This window comes from Nyctibius grandis, chromosome 6 (genome assembly GCF_013368605.1).
Source record: "Nyctibius grandis isolate bNycGra1 chromosome 6, bNycGra1.pri, whole genome shotgun sequence".
Lineage (NCBI taxonomy): Eukaryota > Metazoa > Chordata > Aves > Nyctibiiformes > Nyctibiidae > Nyctibius > Nyctibius grandis.
In genome coordinates this window covers 81,191,320-81,211,555 of record NC_090663.1, presented here as the reverse complement: position 1 = coordinate 81,211,555, position 20,236 = coordinate 81,191,320, and the positions used below count along the sequence as shown (strand labels likewise).

Here is a 20,236-nt window from a genome sequence, read left to right as displayed (position 1 = left end):
ATAGCCCAGTTGGGTCTTGCACATTTTTGCTGCCAAAGGACAGCTACTATGGGTCTGTCCCCCCAAATGAATTTTCCATTTAAATTTTCTTTTTTTGTTTTCCTTTTGCAATCTGGACTCCCTCTGAGGTGGAGCACCTCCAAATGACCTAGCCAAAGGCATAAAATGGTCCCATATTAAATGAGGAAGAGCCATTGAAATTCCTCTTCTCTTTGGGGCAGGGGGGTGGAAATCAAAGAAATGATCCAGATCTCAGTAAAGCTTACTGGAAAATATTAGAGAGAAAATTTTCCTGATAAGCACATGAGGTCATTCTGCAAACTTCCTTTTCATAGAAGGAAACAGGAGATGAGAAGTGTCAGTCAATGAACCAACTTGGTTTTTGGAATACCAGGCAAAATTGTAAGCAGCCAGCTTCACTAGGAAGCTGATTATAACATCTGCAGCAAAGATGCTACACAGCTGCAAGCAAGGAATGAAAGCTATGCCAATGGGATCTTGGAAAAAAAAAAAGGGGGAAATAAAAATATATATTTACAATTTTTTTTTTAATGAGGAGCTTTTGTATAGAGCAGTTTCTCAAAAGCAAAAAAGTCCCTTTGCTTATAGAAGGCAGCATTCATGGAGGATTTATCTGAGAGCTCCCCCATTACAGGGAGCCCCAGTGAGCTTCCAGGCTTCACAAGCCAGCCACAAGAGATGGGACGAGAACCAACAGATACGTCATGATGCGGATCAGTGGCTAGGCACACCAGGCACTTCAGGCTAATTTTCAGTTAATTGTGCTCCCAAGTATGAGCAATTTTTATTTCGTAGTGGAAGGCATGAAGATCTCTGCTGTCATGTCCACCCTGGTCCCTACTATTTTTGAGATGCCCTGCTTCTCTGGTTATTTTGTCCTCCTGAAGATTGTACACACATTAGCTTCACTTTTATGTGATGAAGCTTTTTGAATTTGTGAGCTAAAGACAAAGTAAACATGATGCCTTTCCCCTCTAAGGTATTTACTATAGCTATGGCTGGTTGGTATTTAAGCATAGACTTCACTATCAGCAGGTGGCATACATATTCCAACAGAAATAGTCAGCATGGTTACCTGTTTTTCATAAAGCTGTTTCATACTCTTAAATTGATGATCCCATTGCTTGTTCACCTCCAGAAGCTGTAAGTATCAGGAAGTCACGGTAAATAACCCTTATTTCAACATTGTCAATAAATAAAAAATAGATGGGCATTCTAATACTCCAGCTATGAGTGTTCAAACCTCCTCATTATCTGGCCAGTTCATTTCAGAAAAAGAAAGTTTAAGGTTTGGCAAGCTTTACAGCCCATCTGCCAGTGCTTTGGTATTTCAGTTAAAGTACATGAACGTTCAGGAAGTAACATTCAGGAAACATGCAAATACACAATAAGCTACAGGTGAATCATTTGCAACGCTGTACAAATCCCAGGCTGCAACTTGTAAATGGCTAAGGACTTTCTTGTTAGTTTGCTTGAGGTTTCATAAACCTATTTCCAATTAGAAGGTCTCTGACTTCAAACAAGTAAATTGAAGACTCCTGTTGACTGCAGTTACTACTAGGTGCAAACCTGCTCGCCTTTCTCAGTACCACTAAACCGAGCAAGCGTACACATGCAAGATGGGAAGACTGGCTAACATCACATACATAAGTGGTAGGAGTGAAGTCAGCGTGCATGCATTTTTTATTGGAGAAAGCCAAACAGGTCCCTCTGAAGCATTTTGCTTTGTAGGATATAGGGTCACTCTTTAGGATGCTCGGCAAAAGAACAGTTTCCAGTTTGCTGCTACCTGTGACCAAGACATCACTGGCTACTACTCACAGTGGTTCTTTGGCCTTTACCATAGTGACCATTAAGAAAATTTGTCCTTTGTACCATATAAATCTTTGCTCTTCTAGATTCATGGCTGCATTTCAGTAAGTCATCATTTGTTTTTAGGAACAGTTCTCCAAACATAACTCTGCCTAGCTTGGTAGAGAGAAGTAGGACTATAGAAACTTGTTTAAACATAATTTTAAGTGCTTGCACACTTTGGGCTGTGAAGAAATGCAAAGCAGAAAGTCTCCATGTAGAAATTGTCTCAAAAGAGCGCAGGATGAGATTCCTACGGAAAAACATAGGCCTTGCTGGACTGGCAGGTAAAACCAACTACAGCATAAACACAGTATAAGTAACAGTGATAACACATTCGGTGATTTCCTGCCCCGGGGATATTACTGACACTGTAATGTCTGTCTTAGAGTTTGTATCTGTAAAGGTTAAGATTACCTCTCGTCTCTGTCTTTCCAGTGAGAGGATCTGTTGTTCCATAGAATTGGCTGATACAATCTTCTTTTTGGTCAGTAATAGGTGCCTTGACTAGAGAAAAGAAACGTTCAAAAATGAATGTTTTCAGCATCTTCAAGTCAAGATTACCATATAAAACTCTCATCCACCCTGCCATGTGCATGTAAAGAAACTGAAACAGCAACATTTTCTTACATTGCATTTGTATTTCAGTACCTTTACACCTGCTGACAGCAGATTCTGAAGTGTACATCTGCTTTAACTCTGCTTAGTCTGTGTTTCAGTTGAAGCATTATGCAAATGGACACTGAAATAAACAAAATTATGTCTGTTTGTACCATCTGAGTCATAGAACACAAAAGAGGATTTCCATTATCTTACAGATGGTAATACAAACAAATAGTACAAGCCATGAAAGTTGAGCATAAGTTGAAGTGGGCGTTAATTCCCTTCATTTACAAGGACTAGAATTATTAGTAGTATTGCCCCTGCTAAGTGCTTGCAGGTCCAAGGCAATAACCTTTAGTACAATGGGTTCAAAACAAGCAATACAGAAAACAAACAGGCCATTTGGAGAAATTAGGAAATCAGTCTGCAATTGTTCCATTTTTTAAAGTGTGGAGTTGTGCCCATGCAGGACAACAGCAGCTAACCCCTCATTTTTTATAATGGCAATGTCATAGACCATAATTTCCAAGAAGTTTCTATGGATTGTCAAGAAAACAAACATGTGATCTGAGAGAGAGAGAGAGAGAGAGGGGGGGGGTGGGGAGAGAGAGAGAGAGAGAGAACACTGTACTGGGAAAAAGATACATGCTCATAAAAATAAAACATACTATGTTCCGATACCTGGTCAGGCATTTTTTTTGACTCCCTAAATTCTCAACCAATATATGAGAAACTAGAATAAAAGTGTGAGCACTTCTGAGGTCTTAAATCTCCTGAAATAAATTTATTTTCTTCAGCTACAGAATTTAATGCCAAATACCAATGAAGAAGACCAAAGAATAGTTTTGTTGTGCCTTTTCACAGACAAAAATCCTGACCATGTATTTGCCCCATGGCCAGTCCTGCTGATCTCTAATGTGGCGCACTTGACTTCCATGCCAGAAAACACTTAGTCCCTCTTCCTGTAGAAGTTCACCGACATGTTTTACTTAATATATCTGAAGCAATTACCTGGCAGTCAATGGAGTTATTCACATGTTGAAGTGCTTTCAGAATCTGGGCCTTAGGCACATATTTAAGCGCATATTTAAGAGTCCTATTAAAGTGAATAGGACAACTCACAAATATAACAGCTATATATACACTTGGCACCAACTGGCCCAAATACTGCTCACAGAAGTCAGCAAAGGTTTTCTTTCTAGGAATGCCATATCCAAAAATATTTGTAACATTTCCTTCTACTCATAAACAGCATAAATCATTCAGACAAATCTAATGGAACACAAAAATGAGCCCACAATTGTCAATCTACAAAGTGACACGCATGATACCTGCAGCAGCTCAAGCCGTTCCTGTTAATCAGACAGCCCTTACAGAGGACAGCCAAAACAGTCACTTACTTCTAGTGGGTCTGCTGGAGCTTCCATGTCACTCACACCTGCCCATGTGCATCCAAGATGACCTTGAGCATTTGTTTCCACACGGGTCTTTGGAAGAAGAAGAGCAATGAAACAGATATTTTACGTTGGCTAAAGAAGCAGGAGAATTGCATTAAGACCCAGAAGATCTGCGAGTGCCGCCTGTGGAAGCAGCCGAGGTTCAGAAATAAGCGGTGTAATTTTGATTTTAACCTTTTCCTCCTTCCTGGCTGGGGCTTCCCAGAAGGGTTGAAGCACACTGCCTATGACTAATATTCCAGGCAAGGCAGCACTCCACTCAGTGTGCATGTAAATCGCAATCGACTGGTCAGTTCACCCCAAGAGAGGAAGCTGCATGTATAAGGGAAGGAAGGATATGTTTTTTCAGTAAACAGAGGACAGGGTTTTCTATCCCTGCTTCCAGTTGTAAAAAAGGACTTATGTAAGTATGACAAGTATTAAGTGACACTAAGACAGTGTGAACTATCAGGATAGAAAAATCAGTGAGTCATGTTTATAAAGGAGTAAAGCAAAGTCTGTTAACAGCTATAGGGAAGAGCACACCCATACAAACCCCAAGATGTTTAGGGGAAAACCAGAACTGGAAAATTGATTTACTTTCCCTGAAGAAAAGCTGCACGAAAGACGAAGAATGACAGGTGTTGTTATTCTTCTCCTAAGGACATCATATTTGCAGTTCTAGTACTTACCTTATCTAAGCATGGATCTAGCTTCAAACTACTCAGGTCTTCACTTGAGTACTCAAGGTAACCAACATTTCAAACTTGTGTCTTAGCTTCCCATTTGGAAGAAGAGGTTAACCTTACCAAGTTAAACTCACAGGAAAGATTAACAAAGAAAAGGCTTACACAGACTTCACATACAAAGTCAGGACAAAATAGAAAAGCGCAAAGTATTGTCGTCTTCAGTCTCAGAATTCTGAATAATGATGGATTTGAGAAGGAAGTGTGGAAGAAAAATAATTTTCTTCATTGAGGAAAGATCCCTGGGTCTGAGGCTTTTTTAGTGGGGGCAGAGGTTGCTTATTTCCTTCTCAAGGAACAGAATGAAAGCTAGCCTGTGAAATTTGACATAATATAAATCTGTGGGAGTTCTTTCAATTTCCAAAAATGATTTAGACAAAGTAAAGTAATCCTGTGAAATGCTGGAATTTAACAGCCACATTCCAGATCTCTAGTTCATAATGTGTGACTAAGCAACTTCTTGCAAGATACAAAACGCAATTTTGAAGAAAACTACTATTTTATAATATTTCCTATGAAATATATCCTCACTACCCTGAAGTTCTTTTTATTTTTTCCTGGTTTATGGAGTGGGTGGAAAACTCGTGGAGTATAAAGAGAGAAATTAAAAACCAAATGTTATTTTAATAAAGACATTTTAGATTCTACATAGGAGTCATCCTACCTATCAAAAAATAAAAGCATTTCATCTCTAGCTATACCAAAACTAGTCCTTGGGCATATACCTCCCAGGTACAGCATTAGTTTAAAGCAGGAAGAAATACTGGCCGATACCTCAACAGCAATTTTCACAATTGCATTTCTTGACATTTCTGTAATGATTAATATATTGTAAGAAATAGAGCCAGTAACTGTCAGGCAATGAAACAAAGTAAACCTCTGCACCACCAGAGCAAGGTTAAGTGAAACAGTAAGGCCATCCTCCAGAAAACAGACCTGCGAGAAGGTCAAGTTCTAAACTGAATAAACATACTGTGCTATCTGAGAGAATGTAGTAAGAGTTAAACCATAAAATGCCCGTTGTGGAGAAGGAAGAGGAAGCACCACGCATTTTAAAAATGAGACTGAGTACTATAATATTATTAAAAGTTTATGTCAAATCAAAGCTTACACCTAATGACTTCAAAGCTCTTTGCAAAAGTAGGCAATAGCCCTATTAGAACACATAGGGAAACAGACCAGCTGAATGCTAAAGGTCATCCAGATGTTAGTGTCAGATCAGAGAATGGTGATGTCTCCTTTCACCCCACGGTCTGTCCATCTGTCTATCACAGCCACATCTGCACCATCCATTAGCAGGCTGTCACTGCATAATTTTGTGTTCTGACTGTACTAGAGCTAGGGCACATGAAGAGTCAAGAGTCAGCAGCTGAAGGAGAGGGTACTATAACCAGACACAAATGACATGAACCACAATTATCTATTGTCTTCTCACAATGTCCGCTACTTTGCGCTGGCCTGCTACAACCCTATAGACTATAAACTCATAGGAACGGAGTCTGTCTCTGTCTATAAAGTACCAACACTGAGCACCTGGTTCATAAAAATACAATCAGAAAACTTCCATGTTGCACGTCTGCTCTTGAGGGCAGTGATTCTCAAGCACAGACACCTTCCCTTACCCTGTCTCCCATGCTCAGCAGTCCCATCCCCGTTCCAGCAGCAGCTAAGCTTTGGGAGAAAGCTTAAGTTGAACAGCTGCATATTATGCTCTGGCCTGCTAAGGTAAACCAGCCCCAGTTTCCAATTTCCTCACAACAGCACACTGCGATGTGCTACACGAGGTGCTGAGCTGTCCCTTCAGCCGTTGTCCCATACTAGCGCTATTTGTAAGAGTTTTGAGTCAAGTTCTGCAGTTTGCTGAAATAGCCATCATTTGTATGCAGTTTGGCACTGTCAGTGAATGCAGTTTACACTGGCCTCATTTTTTGGGTAAATCTTTCACCTGACATTACTGTCTTGTTTGAAAGACGTATTGCTCCCTGCTAACAGTCAATAAGCTCTGAGCTAGGCATGCCTGTGTGGAAGTTCTCAGCTTTGTTACTTCCACCCTACACGTTAAAAACAGTGCCAAGTTTTCTTGCACCATCTTAGCTATTGCTCTTCACTACAAATATTTTACACAAACTATGACAAAATAGAAATGACATTAAGTTAGGCAAGCCTAGCATTCCTACAGATAACGCTGATGCCCCTTTGCACAGTGCCTAAAGTCAAATGCCTTTTAAAGAGACTTGATAGGAAATACATTTCAAGGGCAACAACGTGCTGTTCAAGAACAACGGTGCTGTTCAGTTGTGCAAGCAGCTCAGTCCAAGGCAGGTACCTTGACTACACACATGCTGGACACTGCCATGCAAATTAGCGTCATCTCTAACACTGCATTAAAGGGCTTGTGCGGAAAATCTAGTCACTCTCATCACAGACAACTAAAAATCAGATTTTTACTGTGGTGAAATCATACCTACTTTAGCCGCTACCACGGAAAATCAAGACTTACTAAATGTGATGTAACAGCAGTGACAAACTGGTCAGCAAGTTTTATAAATCCCAATCTAATGCTTGCAGGAACCTTAATTTCCCTGATTATTGCATCTCTTCCTCTTTAAATGAACAAGTCAGTCTATGTCATGGCATTTACTGGTTTCACTAAAAAAAAAAATTCACGAGAAAACAGACTGCAGGGAATAGCCTATGAGTGGAGAAATACAAACTTGGTAACCTCTTACAGTACAACTGCCTCAGACTTCTCCATAAACACATGTAAAGCCACATCATAGTCTGCAGTGGACAGAGTTGCGTTACTTTTTATAGCCTCCCTAAAACACACAGACACACAGGCCTTTATCTAGCTGGGGTCCATCACACATTTTAGAGCAAAAGTATAAGTAACTTACATTCTCTTTTCATCCATTTCTCATCCCTTACTTTTCCTTCCACTCTCCCTCCAGAAAGTCACTTCCTTCACATGTTCCTTCTATCCATCCCAAACAAGAAACAAAACATTACTCCTGCTGCTGGGCTGTGACATGTAACTGTAGCACCAACCACCACTGAATATATATAAACTTCTCTTTACGTTTGAGCATAGTTCAAGTAAACATGGAAAACAGAGGAGAGAAACAGAGCAGAGTCTGCTCTCCAGATGAGCAAGTGAAGTACAGTAGCTTAAGAAAATGGAGTTAATACAAGAATGATCACTTTCTGTCTTTGGAGAGCTGGCTCCTGCTATAAGAGTGATTGATAATTTCTCTTCTATGTGTATTATAAAAATGCTTCCTTTATGTCCACATGAGCCTTTTGGCTTCCACTGCTCGCTCTCTATTACAGTGACTGATCAAATCATGATTAAATGTATTAAGAAAATATTATAGTGAGCAAACCTGCACCTGCAAGTTTGACTAATAGTCTGAAACCTTCTGTAATGTCTGTAAATCATAATTTCAAACATTTAAATTCTCTTAATCAGCATGAATTCTTAGTAAGACCTTTACCCAACTTTCTCCTACTCTTCACACTCCTTTTTTTTTCCTCCCCATTCATACTCACACACTTAGCCTGTGAAGCATTATCCTTGGCATTTATTATTTTTGTCCATGCTACAGGCAATGGTGACAGAAGAGAACTGGCCATGTATTTTTCAAAACTCATTAGGCAGCTCTGGTCCTTATGACAGATGGTACCTGTTTTATATTTCATTTTTGTTCACAGCTGTCTTGTATTACTTTAAAGACTGGGGTGAGGGGGGAAACATCCTCTTCTAAGGCAATCAGTTTGAGCACACTCAGGGAAGAAAGTTTTGGATACTTTGGAGTGTGGCTGCCAGGAATGCCTGGGAGGGAGCTGGGAGCCAGAAGCTCCTGTAGAAAGACTGCTGTGAGGAGCTGAAATAAGCCAGGCAGCTACCAGGTATGGAAAAAGCTTAGCAAATGGGACCAGGGAGGATTTGCTGCCCCTCAGAAACTCACCAAAGTAACTCACAAGTGACAGCATACAACCCCACCTGCAAGGGCAAAGTGAGCTGAACTGCTCAGAAGCCCTTTAATAATTTCTGTTCTATTTCTATGATATTCTGTAATTTCTATTAGTAGCAGCTTTGAGGTTGGGGTTTTTTTTCCCCTATTTAAAAATGAGAATTATTTCCGTTTGTATTCTAGGAAGACCTGATCTTTCTGAGTGTAAAAGCCTTTTAGTCATCTTTGAGAAGCTTGCAATGGGAGAAAAATCAAAGCCTTGAAGCTGTGGCCAACACTGAATCCTCTCACAAGCATCAGCACCACAAGAAGATAGAAGTTCTCATTTTCAGAGTGCTGGATCTTTATTCTGGGAAAGGCTTCTGTTACAGTATTACAAAATAGGCACTCACAAATTAAGATAATGAAACCCACTTGTCACTTCTGAAAATTCCATCTGTTCAATAACTGCATTGAAAATAAGAACCGTTAAAATGCTTGATTCAAGTAAAAGTGAATCTTTCCTTGATGATGACAAGATGGTAAAATAATCTTTTTTATTTTTCTTCCTAGCCGGTCAGGTATCTGCTGCCACCAGGATTGTTGGGTTTTTTTGTTTGTTTGGGGTTTTTTATTCACTGTACTGTTCAGTTGCAGAACTATAGAAGCTAGAGTTACTCTGAGATTACTTGGGTTAGAATTGGTGGCTTCTGGGGGCCCTTCCGTTTTCTTACATTTTGGTCGAGCTTTGCTTTTGGCTTTATCCCTGAAGCTGTTATTATGCCAGCAGTGCTTGCTACAATATCCATTGTAACCCCTTTTCCCATTCTGGTACACATGATGAAATGGTAAAAACCAAGAGACTTTAGTTGAAGAATAAGATCAGCTCTTAAACCAGAAGAAGAATCTACCTCTTCCTGTTTAAACCTGGTCCACGTGCTTCACCCAGAGAAGTGTGCTAGAAAGGGATTTTCCCTTGAGTAAGTATGTCAGCCTCAACCTTTTATGCTGTTTAGTTAGGTACTCATTCTGACAGAAAAATATGTGCAGATGCAAACGTGTGCCTTAATATGTGGGAACCAGATAAAATTAGAGCAAGATGTGGTTTCAGAGTAAGTAAAACATAGCACAGGCTTGTGTTTCTAGATTTCCTTCATCCACTGTTTTCCACCATCGCCAATGAGACTAACCATAAGGGCATGGCTACTCAAGTACCTAAGCATTTGCAAACTCAGGTCTGATGATGAAAATCCCACTTTCATGGAAAAACAATTGGATGATAATCTGTAACTGTAGCAAAAAGGCTATTTTGAGTTTTACAACACAGTTGTGGCAAGTACAGATAGCCCTTAAATGACAATTCTTTCTTTCTCACTTCACACCCAAAACATCTTAGGTGCTTGAAAGGTTATTGGGTTGTGTTTTTTTTCCAGTTGTTCCCATAAAATATATTATCTCTATCAACTTTACGTTAACACACTGCTAATTATTTTAGTTGCTATCCTTCCATTCCTATTAGATACTTTTGTCTGCCCTCATCTCCCCCAGGAAACATCCTTCTTGTGTGTAAAATCTTGATGAAGCCCTAAACATACTGAAAACACTCTGCATGAGTACTTTTTAGTAATATTTGTATTTTGATGCATAATATTTCATCTAGCTTATTCCAGTTGAATATAATCAGCTTTATACTTAAATATGAAAAAGGAAGCTGCTTTTTTGTGGTAAGAAATAAGTTTCTTTGATTTCTTATATTAAAATAGCAAATTGCTTACTCCTTTTGGCCTTCAGTTTCCCCCTCTGTAGAAGACAGAACAAGGAACCCTTTCCTTCCTGAGGCACATTTTGAGGACAGGCATTTTCACAGACTATGGCCTCGGCAGGATCAGAGGTTACAATCCTTCTCATTCACATACACTCCTGCTGCACACCGCAGCAATAAGTGATGTTACAGGAGCCGGGGGAATAGATACGAAGATGTGAATTAGAAATTATCAATTGTTCTAATCAATAGAAGATTTCATCATATGTTTCCCTTTTTTGGTCAACGGCTCTAGGAAAAGTAAACACATTTAATTGAACTGAGAAGAGCTTAAACCAGTGTGAAATAATGATGCCACACTAATGTCTCACCTTACATTAGACCAATGAACCACATGTCGGTGTGAGGGACCGGAGTATACCAACAGGCTCTAATTGCTGTGACCTGCCTGTAAGGATGTTTCTCTGTAATCTCCTCCCTCTTTTCTCTCTCCCGGGGTGGGGAAATATAGCATAACCACAAGCTGTAATTAAAGTACTATGGATAAAGGAGTCATAGGCTGAAGGATGTGCTCAGAATTAGTTCATTCTGCAGACCTACGTTTTCTCTCTCTCAAATACTTGCCTTTAAAACCACAATAATATTATATATTTTAATGGAAAAAAACCCTGGTGAAAAAGGGAATTTCTTTACAGACATTTCCAGATAACAGTCTCAAAAGTGTTTTAAGCTCAGAAGGAAATGCCATTTTGCAGTGTGGAATTTATACTCTTCACTTCAGGAAAAAAAAGGTACAGAATAAAACTGACTTTCTGCTCTGCCAAATAACTTCCTGACGAATGACCAACACTGTAGGGAAGGGTACACTTTTGTTTCATTATTAACTTTTTCTTAACTCCTAAATATAGAATTTTCCCCTCATTTTAAGTCTAAATCAGCATCTCTGGGGTTTTTTTATACTATTTTATCACTTTTGTAATTGAAAGTATACTAGGTCTGTTAAAAATATTACCTCCTTTTCCAAAACACACAATCCAATACATGTACTCCTAGCATCTTATACTGAGGTTGTTGGAGCTTATCATCACAACTGTCAAGCTGTCACTCACTTGAAGTCCAAGTCAATAAGCAGCCAAGTGAAAAGCTGTTTGACTTAAAAGTATAAATAAAAAATAGCCAGTATATTTCTAGTGCAGAAATATCATAAACCTTCCTCCTTTAACGTATGAAAACCACACACATCTTTCACAGGCAAAGAAGTGCTATAAACGCAAAAAGCATAAAAGCACTATAGATGAAATACTGCCATGGTATTCTGTGTGAAGTGCTGAAGCACTCCATGGAAACAGTTGAGGTGAGCACATCCTTTCTTTTTCCCCCGCCACATCCCCCAAATCCTTTCCTACATCTCCTTCTCTTGGAGGAAGGCTAACATGGGGGACCAGGTGTTTCCACAGACCATTTGTGTCTTGCTGTTCTGCCCTGTAATTTCATAGCTCAATGCTACTTGATTCTGCACTGTCTTCTGTTTCACCATGCTTATTTCTCCCCTGGGGTCGGGAAGCCCCATTCCTCCCTGTGGCTTCTCTCTCTGTTTCTAATCCCACTAGTCTGACCCTGGCGCATCTCCTTAGGCTCAGCTCAGCTTCATGCCCCGAGGTCATGAGTCATTTTGGAGATGGCGGTTTACACATGAAAGGAGCTATGTGTAATTTCGGATTTCATAGCAGAGAGTCATCTCTCCTTTACCTCCTCTTCAATTTCCTGCACCATGCCTCAGGGCGCAGCCTGCAGAGGTTTCCTTCCCCCTCTCCCCATAGTGGAGTCACACAGGCAGGTAAGTGTGTCATCCCTTGCAGGTGGATGGCATTCATGGCTTAATCACTCCTCTCCTCTGCACCTCTCACTCCTCCCTTTCCCAGTTTGCAGAAAACAGGAATTTCCTTTTGTCCTACTGCACGACAAAAAGCAGCTTGCTATTTCAGGGAGAGGAGGGAAACCTAGAACAAGTTTCTGTCATGCTTGTTAACCGCTGCTTCGCTGCACGCAAAGATGACCATCTTAGCAGGTGGCTCACAATTTTCTGTGTGTAATACCACAGAAGCGTGGGTTTGAATCATTATTTTTCTTCTTCTTTCTTCCTATTTATCTAAAAGCCTTTCTGACACTCCCAAAGATCTTTGTCCCCCACACCTCTGCTCATCCTCAGTTAAATCAGAGCTCCCAAATGCAACAACCTAAAGAAACGTCAGTGCTCTTGGGGTATACAGTTTTGTGGATCTGTGTTATCCAAAAGGCACAGCTGGCTACAGAGGCTGGCACTTGGGATAATCAGTGGGTTTAGCTGACCTTTTAAAGCACTATAAGACATATATTCTCACTCAGTCTTCCTCATAACAAAGTAGCTGTATCAGGAAAAAAATGTGTAGCAAGTTCATTGCATCATTTCAGAAATCAAAAAGTTTCATGCATAATCAAGTCACCCAGGGAACATCCCCTGAATGTTCTTTCCTGGCAGATAAACATTGCAAAAGCAGACTGCATTTACCTTAAGGGAACATGGAGTTCTCTGAGGGTTCGGACTCTCTTGGGCAATAGGTTCGGGGTCCTCACACGACTGGTGTGCGTTATTCTTCTCTATCATGTTCCTTATTTCAACATCAAGCTCTTTACTTTCACACCTACTTAGAAAGAAATAGCAACGTTAAACTTTACACCAAACCTGAAGTGCAGAGAAGGTAAATTTGTTGGCTGTCTTCTGAACGTGACAATACAGACAGCAGAGCTAGTCCTGCACCGAGCTCCTGCTGCCTTCCTTCCTGTACGCAATCAGAGCGCACTGCTGCCTTCCTTCCTGTACGCAATCAGAGCAGTGTCACACAGGCAATCTCTTAAGTGCTTTGTGGCAGAAATTCATTTAAAATATTTAAACAAGCATTCTTTATGAATTTTACAACCTTGTGTCTACAAAATCCAAGTCAACCCTTTTGGGGATTATATGAAGACTGTCATGTTCTCTCAATCCCACCCACTCATCCACAGTTTCAAGAATTTTATATTCAACTTTAACAAAAATGCAATTGAAATGGTTAAATTGGTTTTGAATTCCAAAACTAGGTGCTTGGTTCACAAAGCTTTTGATGGCACATTTTGTTTTCTGTAACACTTCGTAATAGACACTTGACATGCACTTTCAAATTTTTTTTTCCTGAAAGTTCCTTTTAAAAAACATTCATATCTTGTAAAAATTGCTCTGTTGTGAACACTAAAATGATATTTGTTTGGTGGGAAAATTCTTTTCTTAGCGTCTCTCTGCTAAGGACACATAGGACTTAGGTGCACTTAAGGATTTGCTCCAAATTCTCAGAACTAACTAGCAATTAGGGCTGATTCACTTGATACACCATAATGGCAGAATGTGACTTTCAGAGAATGGACCTAGGCTTAATTAAAACAAACCCCAGAAAGTCCTACACACAACCCAAGTTTTCAAGAAATACTCATGTCTTTTGCAAGCTCAAACCTTTACTTCCTAATCAGCTTAAACCAACTCTAAATATAAGCAATGCATGACGAAAAAAACAAACTGCAAGGCTCAAAAGGATTACCAACCTGTTATAGCAAAATTACTTCTTGATTTAGGCAGAAAATACTTCATTCTTCATTTGAACTACCACAAAAACTGAGAGCAGTAAGAATTTATCAGTTATAGCAGTTTAGACAGGCAATCCACAAGGATCACACTGCAGGTTCTGAGGAAACTTTTGAAGGGCAACTGATAATACTATCCAATATACAAACCCATCCATCCTAATCACAGGAGTAAATAAGTGCTGGGAATTTCATGCTGATAGCATGAAATGATTCATTTTATTCTTGATATTTACAACACAGAGACTATAACAGTATTTATAACGCAGAGACTATAAGGACAAGTAAAACTCAAGAGTTTTTTTTTGACTTGCTGCCTAGTAGTTGGACAAGCTGGAATTTCATGGCAGTTTCAGAGCTGCCATGAAGCCTGCCTGCACCGAAAAAAAAAAGTTTCATGACAGAAACAAGATATTTGGATGTGTTTCAAGAGCTAGACCTATGACATAAGGAAACAGGACTTTTACACAACGAACCAAGACCAGGATTTTTTAGCACTGGAAGGGTCCTGAAGCAGTAGAACACATCACATGACTTTTTGTCTCTGCAGAAAGATATTCTTTGTACTAACCTTCTTCTTTTTTTTTTTAAACCAATACAGCAACTAGTGCGAGTCCAAAGAAACAGAGTACCCAGCTGAAGAAAGCATTGTTAGGCCACTTTAACTGCCCCTAACTCCCTTTCAAAGCCATGATGATCAAGAGAAAGACCATCTCGATGCATATTTTTTATGAACCTCACGGCAGCGCAGCAGCCTGCAGCTACTCTGAACGCTCATGGCAGCTTTCAAAGCCTCAGCTGCGCGTGGGCAGCAGGTGAGCCCGGCAGCACGGGTGCCACGTGGCAGCTCATGAAGAAAACTACAGAAGAAAAACGAGGAACCTTGCAAAAGAAATCCAGCCCTTTTCTGTCTCGCTACATATTGCAAAATCCTGGACAGATCAGGGCGAGTGGCACATTTTCTTTTCTAAGCAATTCTGTGCTAAGGTTTCTGGACAATAAATTCTCAGGCAGCAGCATGACCAAGTGCTCTGCTTATAGCCTTCATTTTTAATTAGCTACATAAAGTAAACTTTGCAACACAAGTAGCAACACCCCTTTTCTCTCAAGTGCACTTCCCTGGAAAACAGCATCTTCAGCTCATTTGGACTCCTGTGCCTGACCCAGTCTGAGATTGCTTTACATAACAGAATTGGATATACGCTGTGCGGAGCAATCTGTGCTTTTGAGGATGCTTGGAATAATTGAAAAGCCACCACACAGAAGCAGTGACTCATGGTGCAGTTTTAGGAAAAGTGTATGAAATTATATTTGCATAGTAGGGCAGAAATTATTGCTGCAGCCTCCTTAGAGCCCCTAGAAATGTGGCAAAAGGAAGGGAGAGGTTAAGTAAGGCGAGGTGAAACATTATTGAGCAGTATTGAGGGATTTTGGACAGAGCTGCTAAAACCACAGGCCAATATTTTCAGACTGAGCTTTCAAAACTTCAGTTTTCTCTTTGTGCTTAGGCAACCAACCAAAGGGAGGCTAGTTGCTCTCCTCTTTTCTTGCTCCATGCACCTCCTGTGTGAGATCAGTAGAGCAACCAGCTTACTGCTTAGCTGAGAGAAAAACTCTGGCCTGCGAGTGGCTTCTGGTAAAGGGTATTTTGCTCATTGCCCCGGGTTTGCAGTCAGACATCCTGCTCCAGCTGCAGCAAAGCCAGACAGAGTTTAACTCCTCTATAGTCCCAGCCCCTTCCCACCTTCACTACCTCGCTACAGCAAATTACCATCCCCAAATGCCAGCATAACCCACTCACCTGGGTTGGTCAAAGCAGGCAGGGTTTCTTAAACTATTTTAAGTCAAATAAAGCAGCTTATACTAAAACAACTGTTCAAAATAAAGGCACAATATCTAGGTGCAGCCCTGAGGACAGTAAAAGATGGGCAGCAATCTCTGTCAGGAGTGTAACAGCAAGCGTTTAGGCAGGCTGCACTTATCTCTGCTGCTGGTTCAGCCACAGCGAGAGGAGATGTGTGACCACAGCCTCCTGAGATCAGAGCATGAATCAGGCTGGGAAATACCCAATAAAGATGGTGGGTTGGCTTTAACTAGTTCTTTTCAGCCAGGAAGTGTACATTCCTCTGCTCTGCTCCCCGCAGTTTGTCGTGACACTCTGGCTATAAATGAGATCCACCTCTGGCTGCTCCCCCCTGTCTCTCTGCATTCTCCTTTCTGGGCTTACGAGTACCTGGGCAAGAGCAGGAACCAGCTGTGCCTGGGTACAAGAAAGGGAACCACGAAAGACTCAAATCCCTACAAACTGATTGCTGCTCTGTAATATCCATGTGTTTTGACATCATCACGGAAGTCAGAAAATTACTTTATTGACTGGATTTCTCAGTGCATTTGGTTTTCCTTCAGTTTTTAGACTAAGGTCCTCTGACCAGAAACTATTACTCCGTTCATCTGTATTTTAGTATTAGCCACTTTGATAATTGGAAGGATGTATTTACTGTGATGTAAAACGTTAATCATATCTGGTGTACTGATCCATTTTACAGTCTGGACTTTCAGAGCACAGAGATAATCTGAGTGCTTGAATAAGTCTTCAAGATACTGGTGATTAGGAGCTACCCCAGCACAAGACAGTTCTTGATGATTACCTGAGCTTCCCCCGGTGAGCTCTAGAGGGCACAGAGCATTTAGCTTCTGCAGAAAGCAATTTTTTCAAAATTACTTTCGGTTTTTTGAAGTTCACAGATACGTTTCTTCACCATGAATACCCCTTACTGTTCTATGCTGTTGCCAACATTTCCTAAAATTAGGTATTTCAGTTTTTAAGAATTATGCAAATAGGCAATCTACTAGAAAAGAAGATCAGAAAAATTAAATCCATTCAAATTGGGGAGATATAGTTTTTTATGTTTTGTAAAATCAGTCATCAGAGAATATTTTCATGTGGTGATATGGGACAAAATATATCCCTTCTATGTGCAAAAGCTTTCTAAAGTATATGAAGATACAAAAAATACACAACTCATCCTACTTACACAGCATGCTAAGATTAATGCAGAAGCCAGTAAAAGACTAGATTAACTCCTCTTTGTAAACTTTGAGTTAGTTGCTAAATTTCCTTTTTTTGGGAAAATTAAGACGTGTCACATGGAAGCAGAACCTACAGATGTAATGAAGGAAGCTGGTCTCCCAGCATAAGTTTTAGCAACTTGCAGGAAAAGGAGAAAGCCCAACCTTACTCATAATTTCCATGTCATATCTGAAAAGTAGTAGTCCATATCCTTCCAGCCATGTCCTCCAAGAATAAGAAATTAGGTCTGTGCTCTTTGGTTTGCAAGTTGCCATATCCATGCAGGAATTCACTGCTGGAGACTAACTGTGCACCACATTAAAGATAGTTTCATTTCTCCCACGTATTCAAGTAGCTGTCTTTAAAATGGCTTTCACTTTTTGCTCTACGGTACATCTTTACATTATGTCAATTTTTAGACTCTATTAGCTTTTTGTAATTAATTATTTATGAATGGTTGCATATGTTTTACAGCAATTCAGGTTTTTCAGCTGAGAGCCAGAACAAAAATTGTCCCCAGCACATGCTTTGTATGTGAATGGGACTGAAATTCCTATGCAGATCAATGCTACCCAGCTAAACAAACTATGCTGGTCTGCCTGTCCTCGCAGGGTTAGGCAATGAAGTGCTGGTTGTACATGCACAGGGAATTTTATTAAATTATGCATGTAACTGAGCCAGAGAAAAAACCTCTATTTGGCCCAAAACTATCACTAAAGCCAGAATATGATGGCACCAGAAAGAAAGTGTGAAGTGTGGACACCAGCTTCTAATAGCATCAAGGGTACTCCTTGCAGTCCATCTTTTCCTGGTCAGGAGAACAAACAGAAGACAGAACAACTCCCATTAATACACTATGCTTTCATAATGGAGCAGCAACCAGTTCAGCTCCTGATGGCCTGCACAATGCTTTTTTGATGAGCCACATGCTTTGGGCTTGTAGCAGCACAGATTGATAAATATGTATTTCTTGGCCAGCAAACAGCCAGGTACAAGCCCCATGCAGAGCCCCAGCTCTGCAGCTGGTACCATTTGTGAGCTCTTGGCTCTCCCTGGTTTTCACTGGAGACTGGCATTATTACTTAGTAATAGCAGTTATGTGGCAACAACGGACATAGCTACAACATGTTCCAAGGCATTTATTGCAAAATATTAATACCAAAGACATATAACTCTATTTGAAATAATAATTTCAAGGCTGGTGTGCTGGGGTCATTCTCCTGTGATTGGTGAAAGCACAAATACACACCATGAACAATTGTGAAAAAAGGTTTTAAGCAAGGATTTACAGCCAGACGCCAACACCACGGAGTCATATTTTGACGGGAAATGAATTCCAGAGTCTAGGGGTTAAACACATGCTTCATCCCCTTGGGTGGGCATTTGGGAGGTAGGATTCTTGCTTGGCTAAGCCTAAGGAGCAGATCCACAGAAAGAAATAAATTTCTGCATTTGAATTATGGAGGATGAACTGGTTTGGATAAACTAAAAAACGTGGCAAATTTCAAGGCAAACCATTTCAGCTAGTATTTCCCCTATTTATGATAATGCAATTCATTTCAGAAAAAGGCCTTTAGAATACGATAGAGAATGAGACCTGGATTATAGGATACTTAATCTAATTCGTACTAGAAATAGACTTGAAATAGGAATAAAATTAGGCATATGATTCTTTAAAATGACAGTTTATCTGTATAACTAGCCTATTCTTTTATGTTCCATATGATTTTACAGGATTTTTGCTCTCTTAATTCAGTTTTGTAGAATTCTTAGATTTTTTTCATGTAAATACATTGGTATTTTTATATTAAAATCTTATCCAGTTAAGACTAAATGACAAAGAATTTCCTGTACAACAAGCAACGGGAAGAACAAAATTTTGCCAAGAAAACAAAAAGACCTTTGTTACAGAAAAAAAAATTTTGCAGCCTCATGAGCTCTTACAAGTTTAGTACATTCTGAGCTGATAGAGAATAGTTACAATGTGGTGCAGCTCCCTAAGGATCAGTGGTGCTATTCCAGTACTCAACACCCAGCTAGCGGATCTCCGCTCAGAGTTTAGGCTTGGGAATTTGAGCCAGATCTCTTGAAATTGAGCTCCACTAGTTCTACGTTCCACCTCACATGTACCACTATAAAAACCAGTTTATTGGGCATAAAGCATAGTGTGCTGGTACAAACACACAGAGAACACCTGCCTTTGATGATTATGAAGATATACTTAAAAAGAAAGTTTAAAAAAAAAGCAACACATTATTTCAAATTATTGCCAACTTAATTTTTTAACTCAAATTTCACCAAAAAAAATTCACCCAGTATTTCAAAAGCATAGCTGGAAAGCCAGTCACCAGCAGCAGCTGAGATCCACCCAGCAGAACAACTGTGTTGTCTTTGGACTGAGATGTCCTAGATGTTGCAAAAAAAGTGCTGGCATCATTGCTTGGGAGATAAGTGTGAGATTAGAAATAATCTCACTCCAGTCTCGAGAAGATAGCTCCATAAGGCAAGGTGTATGACAGGGGTTAAAACATGCACGTACTGCGCCTATAGCGGAGAAACCACTTAAACTTCTGCTCAAATCTGATGTAGCCAAAACATCTGCCTATCACCCCATAAACGTCCCTACACTTCTGTTCCCTTTACGACAAAGGAATGGAGCTTTTAAGGCACATTTAATAGCCAGCAGCTGTTTGGCTGTCAAATGCCACATCTGGAGAAGCTGTGTGCTGTTAATGTGAACAGAAACAATTATTCTTTAATAGTTTTGCTTAATTTTAAGAATTACACAAATCACAACAACAAAAGAGGTGCATGTTCTTAATGGAAACACATCTGGTTTCTTTGAAAATAAGCCAAAACAAAAAAAAAAAAAAAAAGGGCTCAGTGATTAATTGAAGCTGCACCTATAATCCCGTCTCAGTGAAGAGAGAAGTAAAGCTACTGATATACAGACACTTAGTATCTCCCAGACTTTGACTATTCCCCTCAACAAATATGCAACATGCAAGAAGACGATGACTAACTGGTTCGCCTTAAATGGCATGTTACTTATCACACGGTGCTGCTCCCCTCCGTGCCTGGAGGTTACTGTCCTTTGGGAGGGGGTTTCAATGCTGCCGCCTCACCTCTGTACCCTGTACAGC

At 40.1% G+C, this 20,236-nt stretch overlaps 1 protein-coding gene across 1 annotated transcript in view; it reads right to left on the bottom strand.

Annotated features, from left to right (window-relative positions):
- Nucleotides 1–20,236, bottom strand: part of TNIP3 (TNFAIP3 interacting protein 3) — a 47,563-nt gene that overhangs the window by 25,292 nt on the left and 2,035 nt on the right. Inside the window, exons 2-5 of the mRNA XM_068404001.1 lie at nucleotides 12,921–13,053; nucleotides 3,876–3,962; nucleotides 2,290–2,379; nucleotides 1,097–1,162 (exon numbers count right to left, since the gene is read on the bottom strand). Of these exons, the coding sequence (XP_068260102.1) occupies nucleotides 1,097–1,162; nucleotides 2,290–2,379; nucleotides 3,876–3,962; nucleotides 12,921–13,053 (376 nt within the window). The remainder of the gene's footprint in view (nucleotides 1–1,096; nucleotides 1,163–2,289; nucleotides 2,380–3,875; nucleotides 3,963–12,920; nucleotides 13,054–20,236) is intronic.